Source organism: Palaemon carinicauda, chromosome 2, assembly GCF_036898095.1.
Source record: "Palaemon carinicauda isolate YSFRI2023 chromosome 2, ASM3689809v2, whole genome shotgun sequence".
Taxonomy (NCBI): Eukaryota; Metazoa; Arthropoda; class Malacostraca; order Decapoda; family Palaemonidae; genus Palaemon; species Palaemon carinicauda.
The window spans coordinates 51614616-51629463 of NC_090726.1; the positions used below are offsets into that span (position 1 = coordinate 51614616).

General features: G+C 51.7%; 2 protein-coding genes across 3 annotated transcripts in view; one reads left to right on the forward strand and one right to left on the reverse strand.

The window, feature by feature from the left end:
* LOC137624975 (ATP synthase subunit s, mitochondrial) overlaps positions 1 to 14848 on the reverse strand; it is a 339973-nt gene that overhangs the window by 242603 nt on the left and 82522 nt on the right. The window lies entirely within an intron of this gene.
* Positions 1 to 14848, forward strand: part of LOC137624956 (glutamyl-tRNA(Gln) amidotransferase subunit A, mitochondrial-like) — a 57128-nt gene that overhangs the window by 3482 nt on the left and 38798 nt on the right. The window contains exons 2-3 of one of the 2 annotated variants that reach the window (XM_068355894.1): positions 9235 to 9427; positions 9563 to 9853. In XM_068355894.1, the coding sequence (XP_068211995.1) occupies positions 9246 to 9427; positions 9563 to 9853 (473 nt within the window). In that variant the 5' untranslated portion in view covers positions 9235 to 9245. The remainder of the gene's footprint in view (positions 1 to 9234; positions 9428 to 9562; positions 9854 to 14848) is intronic. The other variant, XM_068355902.1, reaches the window with a different exon arrangement.

Here is a 14848-nt window from a genome sequence, read left to right on the forward strand (position 1 = left end):
AATAAGCAATGGATCTAAAGCAAGCGAGTGCAAACAAAGGTAGTGAAAAGAAAAAGCGTATGATGACAATTGAGATAAAGCATGAAATAATCGAAAAACATGAGAGTGGTGTACGAGTGACTGAGCTGGCTCACCAATATGAGAGGAGTACATCAACAATATGTACCATCCTCAAGCAGAAGGATGCTATAAAGAAGGAAATCGGAGACATGTTAGCGAAGTGGCTGGAGTTTTCTTTTATGGAAAAGAAGCACCCGGACAAGTTAGTGTGTGGTCGTGCATTAGCCTTTTGTGACGACACTTGTGTACTTCATTTTCGTAACATTTTGAAGGGGAGACAAAAGCAAACATCCCTAGATAGGTTCCTTTTAAAAAGGCCGGCAAAAAGTGAAGGTGAAAGCGAGTCAAAAAGAGCCAAGACGGAAGAAGAAAAGTAGAAAATTTAAAATAAAAACAAAATTAGAATTAAGTTTAGTATAACATAAGATTAACATTTATTTTTAAGTGTGTATACAGTAAGCTTATTTCATTTAAGTTAAATTTAAAGTTTAAGTTATGTTAGGTAGTGTTACAAAAGTGTAGCATACTGAACGTGTTGCCGTCAAGTCTCTCTCCTCCCCTTTCTCTCTCCTTACTCCTCCACACACACTGCCGTTAGCCGATACCATCTGTCTCGAAGGTAAGAACTCCATAATAATGTCACATTTTATTTCAGATTATAACCAGTACATAGGTATTTGATATTTTGTGAGCGTAGGTTGTGAATTAGAACAATTAAAAAAACGTTTGTTCCGACACAGATACAAACCTTCGCTATTTATAGGGTATTACTTTCGGCAACGCTGAAACCAGCCAAGACAATTTTAGTGAGGGATAATTACCCCTTCCGCTAGTTAGCGGGAGGGGGTTGGGGTAGACTAGCTACTCCGCTCACTCACACCTGTCGGTTGAGTAACCACTTTTGCTTTTGGCTCGGTAGAGTGCGGACGTGCCGTCTCTCTCTCCCGTTAAACAAACTGCCTTGACTTTATTACTTTTTCTTTTTCTTTTGTGTGTATCGGTGTGTGTATGGTTATTATCCCGCTATGCGGACATGTCAAGGGATTGAAGGCCGCCGCTGCGGCACCTTCATGTCGTCCGTGGAGACGGACCCACACCCTTTATGTCTGGCTTGCCAGGGAACTCAGTGTTCGCGGGACAACACCTGTTCCGAGTGTAGGGAGTGGCCTGCCTCCCAATGGGAGAGATTTGCGCGTAAGAAGAAGAAGTCTAAATGCGAATCTTCACTTTCGGGGTCTTCCTCGAAATCGAAGAAATCACGGATTTCTGCTTCCTCTACGCCCAAATTTATGCCCGAAGCTAATCCTCGACCAGGCCCTTCCGAGGCACGGTCGAGCAGTAGCGCAGGGCTTGTGACTCCAGGTCAACCCTGTGGGATAGACGAAGGTGGCGGCTCCCCTAGTGAGTCAACTCCTTCTCTTCCCCCAGGGAGCACCCGTTCTTTTCCAGACCTTGTGTCTTTATGGCCATCGTTGGGCGTCGATGGTCCCCCTACGAAGGAAGTTCTCATCGAAATCCTCCAAAGGGGAGCAGAGAGAAGGCGGTCATCTCCTTCCTCTGCGGAGGTCGATCCTCCTCTTCTGGGCGCAGGCGCTGTTGCCCGTCGGTCAGGCCGAGAGTCTGGTTCCAACGCCGAAGAGTTAGTTAACCCACCAGGGGCGGTGGTAGGGCTCTCTCCAAGGCAAGCCTCACCTTCGGGGGAACATATCTCTCGTTCACGAAAGAAGATTGCCTCTGTGCATCGGCAATCTCCTTACGCTTTAGGTTCTCCTCCAGGGGCGGAAAGAGAACCTTGTTATAAGCATAGTTCTCCTTCGGGAGAACTCTCCTCTCCTGCGGAGGAATTATCTGTAGACCTTATTCAGTCTCCCCCTCGGTCCCTCGGGCGGAGTCTGTTGAACGTTCCACTCCGGAGGTTCGTAGAGTGGAGGGGTAGGTAAAACCCCTCTCCACCCCGAACGTTCTCCTCCTTGGGCTGTGAGGAGACGTCTTTTTGAACCTGCTGGTTCTCCTCACGTTGACCCTTCGGGGTCTCGTGACGATCACCCTTTGGGCTGGCGTGATCGTGAGCCTTCGGGCTCTTGTCATGTTGATCCTGCTGGTTCTCATGACAGCAGGAGTCCTTCGGGTCTCCGTCGCGCTGAACCTTCGGGCTCTCGCGACTTGAAACCTTTGGGTTTCTGTTACGCTGAACCCTCGGGCTCTCGTAACGACGGTAACGTTGAACCTCCGGGTTCTCGTACCGTTAGTCACGTTGATCCTTCGAGATCTCGTGACAGAGGTACCTCGATTCCTCGTTACGTTAACCCTTCGGGGTCTCATAACCTGAGTTACGCTGAACCCTTTGGCTCTCGTAACTCTAGTCGCGCTAACACTTCGGTGTATCGTGACAGAGAAACTCCGGTTTCTCGTTGCGTTGATTCTTCGGGTTCGCGCAAAACAGTTCACGCTAAACTTTCGGGTTCTCGTGACCAGAGTCATTCTTTTTATGACAAAGAGTTTTCAAACTCTCGTTGTATTGATCGTTCGCGCTCACACAACACAAGCTATTGTGAACCTTCGGGTGAGCGTAGCAGTGAGTTCTGTCACCAACCTGAGAGCTCTCGCACGCACGACCAAGTTGGCGCGCACAACAAAGTTGTCGCGCATGGCCAAATTGGCGCACACGACTGAATCGGCTTGCACGACCGACTTGGCGCGCACGACTGTCTTAGCGCGCGCAAACAAAATGTTGATCATGGCGCGCGTGTTCATCCTATGGCGCGCCATATGCGCGAACATCCTGTTGATTGCCATGCGCGCGAACATCCTCAACACATTGCGCGCCATGCGCGCGAGCAATCTTATGAGCGCGAGCAATCTTATGCGCGCCAGGCGTGCGAACAACCTCATGTGCTCCACGAGCGCGAAAAAAGTGCGCACAATCGGGAAGGGCGCACGCACGAGCACCCTTCCGCCTACCAACAGTTCGGCGCAAGAGCGCACGACCATCTTGGCGCTCACAATCAGTCTCTCGAGCCCCTTAGGCCTCAACAGAGACAACAGTCGCCTGTGCGACCGAGCCCAGACCCTATCCCTAAGGGTAGGCCTGTGCCGATCTTGCCTGTAGGGAAGCCTCCATCAGACAAGAGGGTTAGGAAACCTGCCCAGGTTCCTAAACCCAGGGAGCAGTTCTTTCCTAAGGACCTTCCCCTTAGTTCCTCAGGAGCCCGTGACCCCCGTGGCTCAGCACCTTATTCAGTGTAATGCGCCAAGTCATGAAAGGAGTCGTTCCCCGCTCCCAGTCCTTAGGTGACACACCTAGGATTCCCTTGTCGCCTCCTCTCTTCCCAGGGTCCTCTCCTCCCTCCGATCCTAGGAGGAGTTCGGAAGATCCCACACAGGCGGGTCCTTCTGGCAAGGGGAGACGGTCATCCCCTCGCAAAAGACCTCTGGAGGAGATTAGGCATGAACCTCAGGGTAGCCCCCTGCAGTTCAAGACACCACAGGCCAGGCCAAAGGGGAAAAGGAAAAAAATTCGTCCTTCGCCCCCCAAGGAGGATAGGGTTACTTCCTATGGAGACTCCTTCCGTCCTTTACTGGTAGAGATAGTGTCTAAGGAGGCACGACCTGCGACCGGATGGGACTCACCCCGTACGGCAACGGACTTACATTCCACCCGCAAGCCGACGGAGTCCTCTAGGCCCTTGTGGACAAAGGACCTCCGGCCTCGTGGGAAGGAACCGAAGGATTTGTTCACCATCCCCAAATCCTCGGCCAGGCATCCTTCCTCACTGCCTCCCAGGCAGCCGGAAGCGAGCACCTCCCCTGTAGTCTCCCTATCCCCAGTCTATACAGTTGACGACTTCGACCCACTCCGGGCTCCTATGGATGAGAGCTCGGACGTGGAAGGGCAGAGCGATCTCGAGGACGGCGCTCTACCAGCAGCCGCTAGCCCTAAGCTTACGGAGGATGAGAGGAAGGAGTCGGAACACGCCTTCTGGCAGGTCTTAGCCTGCATCCGTTCCATCAATGAACTTCTAGATCCATTGGCAGCCCCTCTAGATGGAAAAGAAACGGTCCTTGACCAGTTCTATGGCACTCAGAAACCTCATAAACCAGAGCAGCTTTACCCTGGTCAAAGGGGTTGGAGAGTGACAAACAGAAGGCAGTGTCCCAGGCAACTGGGTCCACCTCTTCTCTCCGCTCCAACTCATCCTCCAAGATCCTACCTCCTCCGTATGTGTTTCAGAGGAGGTACTACGAGATACTCGGGGAATCTCTTCTAACGCTGCCTCTCGACCACTCTGTAGAGGCACTCTTGAAGGCCACCCCCTTCAAGAAACTTACTGGACTTCCAGTATCCTTTTCGGCCTCTGAAATCCTAAACCAGAAAAAGGTGGCGAAGTACGCCATGCAGGCTACTTCGTGGCTTTATTTCTGATTAGGATCCTTAGGACAACTGATGCAGTCTAAAGACCTGTCTCAGGAGTCCTCCAGGAAGTCTTTCGAGACTTTCCAATTGTCTGGCACTCGGGCCATCGAGTTCCTCTCCCATCAGGTAGTGAACCTTTGGGCCAACACTATCCTGAAGAGGAGAGATGCCGTCATAGGCAAGTAATATAGTCATCTCCCTCAGGTCGAAGTAGCGAGGCTGAGAAATGCTCCTTTCGAGGGCAATTCTTTGTTCCATCCCGAGGATGTCGAGTGGGTGGCAGAGAGGTGGAGGAAGTCCAGTCAGGACTCCCTCATCCAAAAGGTCTTAACAGCTAGACCTTATCCCTCTCAGCCACAGCGGAAAGCATAGTAAAACCCGCAGCCGAAAAGGGCTAGAGACCCAAAACAGCAGGGTAAAAAGGGTGCAAAGCAGGCCTTTCACAGCAAAAAGTCCTTTCGTGGAGAAAAGGGTAAGAAGGGATCTGGCCGAGGCCGGTCCCAATAAAACGGGCAATCCTCCCATTTGCCCACCTGTGGGGGGATGCCTGCAAAGCCGCTGGCAGAGGTGGCTTCACCACGGGGCCGAACCCTGGACGGTTGAGGTGATTCGTTCAGGGTATCGTATCCCGTTCACGCTCTCTCTCCCTCCACTGACTCGAGTGCCAATTTCATCGAACTCCTGTGCGAAGGGATCCGCATAGGAGTTTGCCCTCAGGCAGAAGTCCAGTCCATGTTGGAGAAGGACACTCTCCAGGATGTCCTCGACGGGTCCCCAGGCTTCTACAGTCGACTCTTTCTAGTGAAAAGGCGTCTGGAGGCTGGAGACCTGTCATCGACCTCTCGGCCCTGAACAGGTTTGTCGAACAGACACCTTTCAGGATGGAGACGGCCGACACCGTCAGACAAGCGATAAGACCCCAGGACTTCATGTGCACTCTAGATCTGAAGAACGCATACTTCCAGATCCCAATTCACCCATCTTCCAGGAAGTATCTGAGATTCATGTTCAATTGGAAGCATTACCAGTTCAGGGTACTGTGTTTCGGTCTTTCCACAGCACCCCAGGTATTCACGAGAGTATTCGCCCTAGTATCATCTTGGGCTCACAGAGTCGGCATCCGTCTCTTAAGATACTTAGACGACTGGCTGATTCTGGCAGACTCGGAGGCGGCCCTTCTCCGCCACCGAGACGAGCTTCTAAGGTTTTGCCAGGATCTGGGGATCGTGGTAAACCTCGAGAAGTCTCAACTGCTCCCCTCTCAAAAGGCATGCGATTAGACACCCTAAGGCACAAAGCGCTTCCATCAGACGAAAGGATCCAGAGACTGAGGGAGATAGCACAGGTCTTCCTCAGTCGGGAAGAGCTCCCGGCGCAGTATTGGCTTCGCCTTCTTGGTCACCTCTCTTCCCTGACCCGACTGGTCCCCAACAGTCGCCTCAGGATGAGATCCCTCCAGTGGCGACTAAAATCCCAGTCTAACCAACACTCAGATTCCCAGGATCACCTAGTTCGCATAGGGCTAGAGGAACTGTCAGACCTCAGGTGGTGGCTGGCGGAGCCGAACCTCTGCAAAGGGGTCGATCTTCTCGTCTCTCTCCCGAAATTGATGCTTTTTTCGGATGCATCAAAAGAAGGGTGGGGGCTCACGTGCTGCACCATTACATCTCCGGCCAATGGTCCGAATCAGAAAGGTACCAGCACATAAATCTCTTGGAGATCGAGGGCAGCCTTTCTGGCCCTCAAAGAGTTCCACCAGGTCCTGGCGGGGCACTCCGTCGTGCTGATGAGCGACAACACCACGGTAGTAGCTTATCTAAGCAAACGGGGCGGTACCTTTTCGCAGCAGCTGTGCCATCTTGCAGTAGAGATACTCAGATGGGCAGAGGACAACTCGGTGACTCTATCAGCTCGCTTCATTCCAGGCAAGCGGAATGTGTTAGCAGACGAGCTGAGCAGAGCGACTCAGATAGTTGGCAACGAGTGCTCTTTGAATCCTCTGATAGCCAACAAAGTCCTGACTTTGTGGGGTTCCCTGACTGTGGATCTGTTCGCAACGGCCCTGAATTTCAGGCTCCCGTTGTACTGCTCCCCAGTCCCGGATCCCCAAGCTCTTTGGCAAGATGCTTTCCAACAACGGTGGATAAACCTGGACGCTTACGCGTTTCCCCCGTTCTGTCTGATGAGAAAAGTCCTCAACCAGGTACGAGCAAGCAACAACTTGCAAATGACCCTCATAGCTCTGCTATGGCATCATGCAGAATGATTCTCTGACCTTCTGCGTCTCCTCACGGAGATCCCGAGGGAGCTTCCTCCACAGCACGACCTCCTCAAACAACCACATGCCAACATCTTCCACAAAGCCGTAGCCTCGCTTCGACTTCACGCCTGGAGACTATCCAGCACCTCCTCACACAGAGAGGCTTTCGGTTGCGAAAAGAATGGCTGGACACCTCACGAGATCCACAGAGGCAGTCTACCAGACGAAGTGGTCAGTTTTCTGTGGTTGGTGTCGAGGAAGGGGTATCTCTCCCCTCGATGCCTCTGTTCCAACAATAGCGAAGTTTCTTGTATACCTTCGGGAAGAAATGCTTCTCTCGGTCTCGGCAGTCAAAGGCTACCGCTCAGCCTTGAGTCTCGCCTTTAGACTGAAAGGAGTCAATATTTCCTCCTCATTGGAATTTTCTTTGCTCATATGCAGTTACGAGCTTACTTGTCCCCAGGCAAAGCTAAGACCTCCCCCTTGGAACGTGGTTAGGGTCCTCAGGTCTCTAAAGAGCTTCCCCTATGAACCACTATGCCAGGCCTCAGATCGCCACCTCACGTGGAAGACGGTGTTCCTGCTAGCTCTGGCTTCGGCCAAGAGAGTCAGCGAACTTCATGGTCTATCTACTGATGTCTCCCACTCTAGGAGATGAGGAGAAGTAATCCTCAACTACGTCCCTGAGTTTGTAGCTGAGACTCAAAATCCGGGTGTGCCTGACTCCAGGTTCGGCCCATTTCGGATAGAGAGTCTTCTTTCTGTAACCGAAGATCCAGATCAACTGTTACTATGTCCAGTAAGGAGTCTGAGGTGTTACTTGAAAAGAACAGCAAAAGCTTGCCCCCGTGTACAAGCACTCTTTGTCAGCACGGGGAAGGTCACGAGGAATACTATTTCCTCCTGGATAAGGAAAGTAATCGAATACGCTCTATATCCAGATCCTCCTCTGTCCAACCGACCCAGGGCTCATGACGTCAGAGGCATTGCAACGTCTCTGGGGTTCAAGAAGAATTTTTCTGTGGCACAGGTATTGCAAGCGGGCGTGTGGAAGCATCAGTCGACCTTCACAGCCCACTACCTGAAAGACGTACCTCACAGGAGCATGGAAACCTTCTCCATTGGTCCTGTGGTGGCCGTACAACAAGTGATCTAATGCCTCAGGCTCCTTGATGGACAAGTAGCAGAGGGTTGAGGGCTGAGGTTACCCAGGTTAGTCTGGGGTGAATGAAAAGAATGTCTGACTCACTTCCTTCTTTCTCCTTCTCCCCCCTTGGGGAAACAGCTCCGCAAGACCGAAGCATAGCTGACCTCACCCCTCTGCAGGTAAGATTCATTTCCCTTGTGCATCCTAAGTATGAATGAATACTTTGTTACGTCACCAATACCTCATGAGGGAGTGTATTGGATATGTCTTAGAATCCTCAAGTTCCTACGTAAAGACAAGCCACGAGTCTCTCTCACACAAGCTTCTGCAGGCCGCTATCATTGAGTTACCTTGTAACTACTTTGATTTTAGCGAGGGTAGGGTTCCTACTAATTAGATAAGAAATTAATTAGAAGGAACCCCGGGTCATGACCAAGGCCAGTTGGTAGAACTTCCTCCCTCCTAAGAGTAAGTCACCCTATAAATAGAGAAGGTTTGTATCTGTGTCAGAACAAATAACAAATTTGGAAATAATATGTATTTTTCCTAACATACAAACCTGGAGCTCCTTATACAAATTGGCCCGCCACCCTGTCCCCCTAGAAGTCCTGCCAGAAAGCAAAAGTGGTTACTCAACCGACAGGTGTGAGTGAGCGGGGTAGTTAGTCTACCCCAACCTCCTCCTGCTAACAAGCGGATGGGGTAATTATCCCTCACTAAAATTGTCTTGGCTGGTTTTCAGCGTTGCCGAAAGTAATACCCTATAAATAGCTCCAGGTTTGTATGTTAGGAAAAATACAAATTATTTCTAAATTTGTTATTTTTCCACTGTAATATACTGTTTTTAGGTGTTTTTTCAGAGGATGGGAACGGATTAATTTTTTAGTTATTTTATATGGGAAAAATTGATCCGAGATACGAGCGAATTGACATACAAGCTCAGGTCCTGTACAGGTATTGGGATATATAAATTCTAGCTTAATTTGAGCATTGACATAGTAGTTATGTTATTGAAATCATACTCTTAAATTGAAAATTTTACTTCTCCTCCTGGAAAGATTAATGTATGGTAGCTCTGGGTTGCTTCAATTCAGCTAACTACCATTATTTTCACTATGGCACTCTTGATATTGATATATTCCTGTGTTATGCATACATGTGAGATGTCAACAATTGTCAATTTGATGCTCTTTTGGGATTGAGTTTGCACATATTGAAGTTATGCAAACTGAGGTTCTGTCATTATTTTTCAGGTGCCTTTTTCTTTTTTCTATCAGTTGCTTTGAGAGCAATTTTACCTTTAAGTATAGTATGGCATGTTTTTACTGTATTAAAAAATTTTGCATCTTTTAGCAGGATAGGTAATGCGTTATCTGTCTGGGTGTATTAAAGATGCAGTTAAATTGTTTGAGAAAAAGTTACTTTCACCTGTGGAACTATATAGAGGAGCTGTACATCGACAGGAAACCATTTCCAGATTAAATGCTTACATTCCTACAACCATATCAAAAACAGGAAAAATGGCTTCAATGTCTTCTTCGAAGAGGTATGTTATATTGTAATTCTTTGTAATGTTGGAAAGAAAATCCTTTAATTAGGCCTCTATTGTGATAATACTGTGGTTGTATTATTGTACAAATCTCATTTGTTTGCAAATTTAATACTGTATTATATTTTTCAGATATGATAAAGGAAAAGTGTTGGGTCCATTAGATGGTATTCCAGTAGCTTTAAAAGATAACTTCTGTATTGCTAATACTCAAACAACCTGTGGGTCACGAATGTTAGAGAATTATACTCCCCCATATTCTGCCACTGTTGTGAAGAGATTGGAAGCTGCAGGGGCAATCTTTATTGGCAAAACGAATCTGGATGAATTTGCCATGGGTTGTGGGACTGTTGATTCTTTGTTTGGTCCATCAAGAAACATTTATCGTTCAGGAATTAGGTACAATTTCCACGATGCTTACGGGTGAGTTAGTTACTGGAAAAAAGCGTGTTTTGATGTTATCCATTACAAAGATATTTAATGAGCAGATAATAATAAAATATTGTAGGTTATTTTGAGGCTAAGTAAATGCTTGAAATACAGCATAAGAAACTACAGTATCTTTATTCCTACTTAGCTCACATACCCACGTCCTTCAGTTAGGGAGATTGTTTCAGCGCAAGCTGGAATCTGTCTTTAAAGTTGGATAACAAGCAGTTATGCAGGTGGTGAGGGTGCGGGGTGAGGAGCTGTACCCCTTTTTCAGCCGAAGAGCCTTCACTTTTGTTTTGCCTGCTGTCATGTACGGGTGTACAAACAGCTCCTGTCAAACGTATTCATTTTCTTTCTCTTTTCAGGAAGTGGATGTTGGTTGTTAGTGATGGATTGGAAACGAGAAGTTCGTATTTGCCTGGGGGGAAAGGGTGGATACATCGAAGGAGGGGTAGGGAGCACATCATCTGGACGATCTGATTGTCTAAGGGGTGTGGAGAAGAGAGGAAAGGCATCTGCACAATGCCTTCAAGATGCAAGCACCTTTCCTAGGATTGTAAGCATTCCAAGAGCATTTGAGGAGGCACTCAACAACACCATAGTGGCCTACATCAACAAGCAAGGGGGCACAGTCATACATCCTCTTTGCTAACTGACTCAGTGGATGCATATTGGACAGTGTTTTACTCCATGGAGTTGTCAGCAAGGTACATTCCAAGTAAGAAGATTGTACTAACAGAAACACTAAAGATGTAGGAGCAGAGTGGTCTCTACATCCTCTGGTAACGGAAAGGCTCACCGATGATCAACTCATTTGCTTTCTGGCTAAACAAGAAGTGCCTTGTACTGTTTGTTCCATAACCGAAATACAAACCACGCTATTTACAGAGGGTTTACCTTTTAGCGCAGCTGAAATGACGAGCCAATAGTTTTAACGAGGGTTAATTACCCCCGCGCTAGTTAGCGGGGGGTGGGGAAGGGTAGCTTGCTACCCCTCCCCCCTCCACACACCGGTGACTTGCTTCACTTCACTTTTGGCTCGGCGGTGATCAGACGTGTCTACTCATCGTCCTCGTGACAGCCTTTAATTTTCTGCTTTTTCTTTTCAGCGTGTGTGTTGGTTGGAAGTTGACCTTCATTATTATTTCTTTACAATGCGTACATGCCCTGGAGTTGCCGGTCGTCCTTGTGGGACTTTCATGTCGGACGTAACTACGGATCCGCACACCCTCTGCCCTCAATGTCGGGGCCGACGGTGTGACCAGGAGAACATGTGCCGTGAGTGCAGGGAGTGGTCTGCCTCCCAGTGGGAGAGGTTTGGCCGTCGGCGTAAGAAGAAGTCTAAGAGAGACCGTTCTCCTTCGGTGTTAGCCTTGAAGGAGGAAGGTTCTCGGGACTCTTCTTCCGCCGCCCAAACCTCCTCCGAAGCTCCCCCTCGTCCGCCTCCTAAGGAGAGTCGGCCGAGTGGGAGCGCAGGCCCTAGTTCTGTTTCCCGACCTTGGGTGGGGGGAGAGGGCGTCGCCTCCCATAGCGAGGCGGTTCCCCCTCCTCCTCCGGGGGAGGTTATTGATAATGCCTTAACCAATGATGATCTTTTACAGATTTGGTCGTCCCTGGGGCTTAAGGGCTTGCCCTCCAGGGTCGCTTTTATTGACCTTGTCTCGTTGGGGGCCGCTGTTAAGCAGTTCCCGGCGGTAGCAGAGGTAGACCCTCTGTCTATTGTCGACGTCGTGGTGACAGAGGCCTCCGACGTGGCTGGGCAATCCGCCGCAGGTGCTGTTGCGGATGATGGTGCTAAAGGCTCTCCTCCCCCTTCCGTACATCCTTCGAAGGGGGAAGTGAGTCCTTCGGTCTCTGCTGCTGCTCAGCTTCCTTCTGAGGGAAGAGCTTTGACGGAGACTCCCCTTCGGAGGACCGATGGTCCCGACGATCTTCCCCGAGGCCGCCTCCGCCGTAAGGCTCACCGTCCGCTACGCCGCAAGGGCCTCCCTTCCCCTTACAGGGGGAATAAGAGGCGCCTTTTTGGGTCTTCATCCTCCGAGGGGGACTCTCCTCGTCAGCCTCAACCTACAGCTCCGTCTTCCTTGAACCTCTCTGCAGACCGTTCACCATCTCCTGCCAGATCTTCGCCTTCTGGAGAACTCGTCACCCGACGGGCAACGGTCCCTTCGGGGCTAAGGGATCCTTCCCTTCCACGAGCAGTGCTAGCGCACAGGCGCTCTCCTGCTCGCCAGCGCTCTCCTGATCTTCAGCGCTCTCCTGCTCGTCGGCGATCTCCTGCTTGTCAAGACTCTCCTGCTCGTCGGCTCTCTCCTGATGTTCGCCCTCCTCGCCAGCGCTCTCCTGCTCGTCAGCTCTCTTCTGAGCGTTAGCGCTCATTTGAGGACCATCGCCCTGCGGTCTCTGACCATCCTATAGTTCCTGCTGAGCTCCCTGCTCACCATCTGCCTGGTCCTGTGGCTACGCAACATCGTGCTGCGCGTGTGTCAAAAGCACATGTTCGCCAACGCGCCAGCGATCTTCCAGTTCCTGCTCGTGAACGCGCCGCACCACCTGCCGCGCCACCTGTCCTTTCACATGACACGCGTCGACCTTCTGCTCGCCAGCGATCTCTGGCTCGCCAGCGATCACCTACACGCCAGCGATCACCTCCTCGCCAGCGTTCACCTGCTCGCCAGCGCGCACAGGCGATCTTAGTATCGCCTATTCAACAGCGACAGCCGGCGCGCCTACGTTCTCCAACGCTTCTGAAGGAACATGGTTCGCCAGCTACTAGCTCACCATCACGCGATCGCCCTCCTGCGCATGCTGCTCGCCATCGCACAATCGCCCTCCTGCGCATGCTGATCACCATCGCTCCCCATCACGCGATCGCCCACCTGCGCATGCTGCTCGCCATCGCTCGCCATCACGCGATCGCCCTCCTGCGCATGCTGATCGCCATCGCTCACCTGCGCATGCTGCTCGCCATCGCTCGCCATTGCGCGGTCGTTCACCTGCGCATGCTGCTCGCCATCGCGTCGACATGCCACATCGCGCCATCGCCAACCTGCGCGACCGCGCTCACCAGCTCATCATCGATCGCCTGTGGATCTACATCGCCAGCGGTCTTCCTCACCCACGCGGCAGCGCGTTTCCTCGCCGTCGCGCCAACGCTTGCGTTCGCCGCCTCGGACACGCGTTCATTCACCTGCCCACCCTCGCGCCCACTTGCCTGCGCGCCCGCGCGATCATTCGCCTGCGCGCCTGCACGACCGCGCGATCATTCGCCTGCGCGCCCGCGCGATCATCCACCTGCGCTCTCGCGCGACCATCGTTCGCGGCGAATTCCGCAGCCGGTGGTAGCAGCAGGAACGCGTGCTCCTAGACGGCACTCGGGATCACCTCCACCCAAACACAGGTTGGTAGTGCAGGACGAGGAGAGGTTAGTACATCATTCTTCCCCACCTTCTTTTCAGGCAGGTACCGTGGTGTCCACTCCAAAGGATCGCCCGATCCCTTTCCCTTTAGCGAGGATTTCGGACTCTGTGTCCTTGGAGCAACAGACTTGGTTTGGTCCTCTGGCACGGGCGTTAGTGAGGGTTATGAAACCAGCACTCGCCGACCAGGGTAACAAACCAACGGCTGTCTCTCCTACGCTGAAGAGAAAGAGAGGAGTGGACTTCGTGGTGACTTCCCCCAGGGCGAAGTTGGTTCCCAAGAGGTCGGTCGCGAAGGTCCCTTCTCCTGCACGAGTGCTCTCTCCTTCTCCCATGGACGAGGCCTTTCCGTCCTCAGGTGAGTCCAGTGGGGCGGTAGTCTTCCCCTCGGCACCAGGGGGGGAGACTTCGCTTCATGCAGGAGAATCGTCTCGTGAGGAAGGGGCCCCTCGAACCTCGTTGTTGGGATCCTGTATCCCTCCCAGGAGGGAATCCAAGGACTCCAAGACCGTCCCTAAATCCTCTGCAAGGATTCGTCAGGAACCCACGACTACCCGGGGGAATGTCCACGTGTCACCCCAGGAAGAGATCCCTGGGGCAGGAGACTTAGCTGCCAGCCCGCAGGGAGGAGAACAGCAAGAATCCGAACATGCCTTCTGGCAGGTCCTAAGCCTGATAAGGCAACTTAACGGGCTTATGGATCCAGTCATCGCCCCCCGTGAAGGCAAAGACACGATTTTGGATGAAGTGTTTGACGTTCGGAAGGCCCCTAAGACCAGTGCGGCTCTGCCCTGGTCTCGGGGGCTGAAGAGTGCCAGGGCTAGGGCCAACGCTCAGCTCGCACTTCTTGCCTCCTCCAGTCATTCCACTTCCGGGAATAAGCTCATCCCTCCTCCTCGTCTTCAGCAGAGGAGGTATTTCGAGATCCTGGGTGAGCACAACCTCGCTCTTCCTCTCTATCACTCTGTGGAGGAGCTGGCGAAGGGAGTTCCCCTTGAGAAACTCTCTGCCTGGCAGGTGTCGTTCTCGGCGGCAGAGATCCTTAGCCACGAGAAGGTCGCTAAGTGTGCCATGCAGGCCACTTCGTGGCTGGACTTTTGGCTAGGATCTCTGGGCATCCTATTGTGATCAGAGGACTTGTCCAAGGAGACCAATAGGAAGGCCCTGGATACCTTCTTGCTCTCGGGCACCCGCTCCATCGAGTTTTTGGCGCACCAGGTTACCACCCTGTGGGCCAACTCGGTGTTGAAGCGTCGCGATGCTGTGTCCGAGAGATTCCATCCGAAGGTCCCCGCCGTGGATGTGTGTAGGCTCCGACATGCTTCCCTTCTGGGGGAGAACCTGTTTGAGCCTCAAGACATGGAGCGAACGGCTGAGAGGTGGAGGAAATCCAGCACGGACTCCCTCCTCCATAGGGCCCTTACAACTCGGCCCTATAAGCCTCCAGCCCCGCCACAACAGCAGCAACAGCCTCGTAAGGCTCCCAAACAGGCACTGGCAGCTAAGAAGGTGGTGTCTAAGCCCCAGCCCTTTCCAGCCAAGGTCAAGAGGGGCGGTAAGTCCTCCA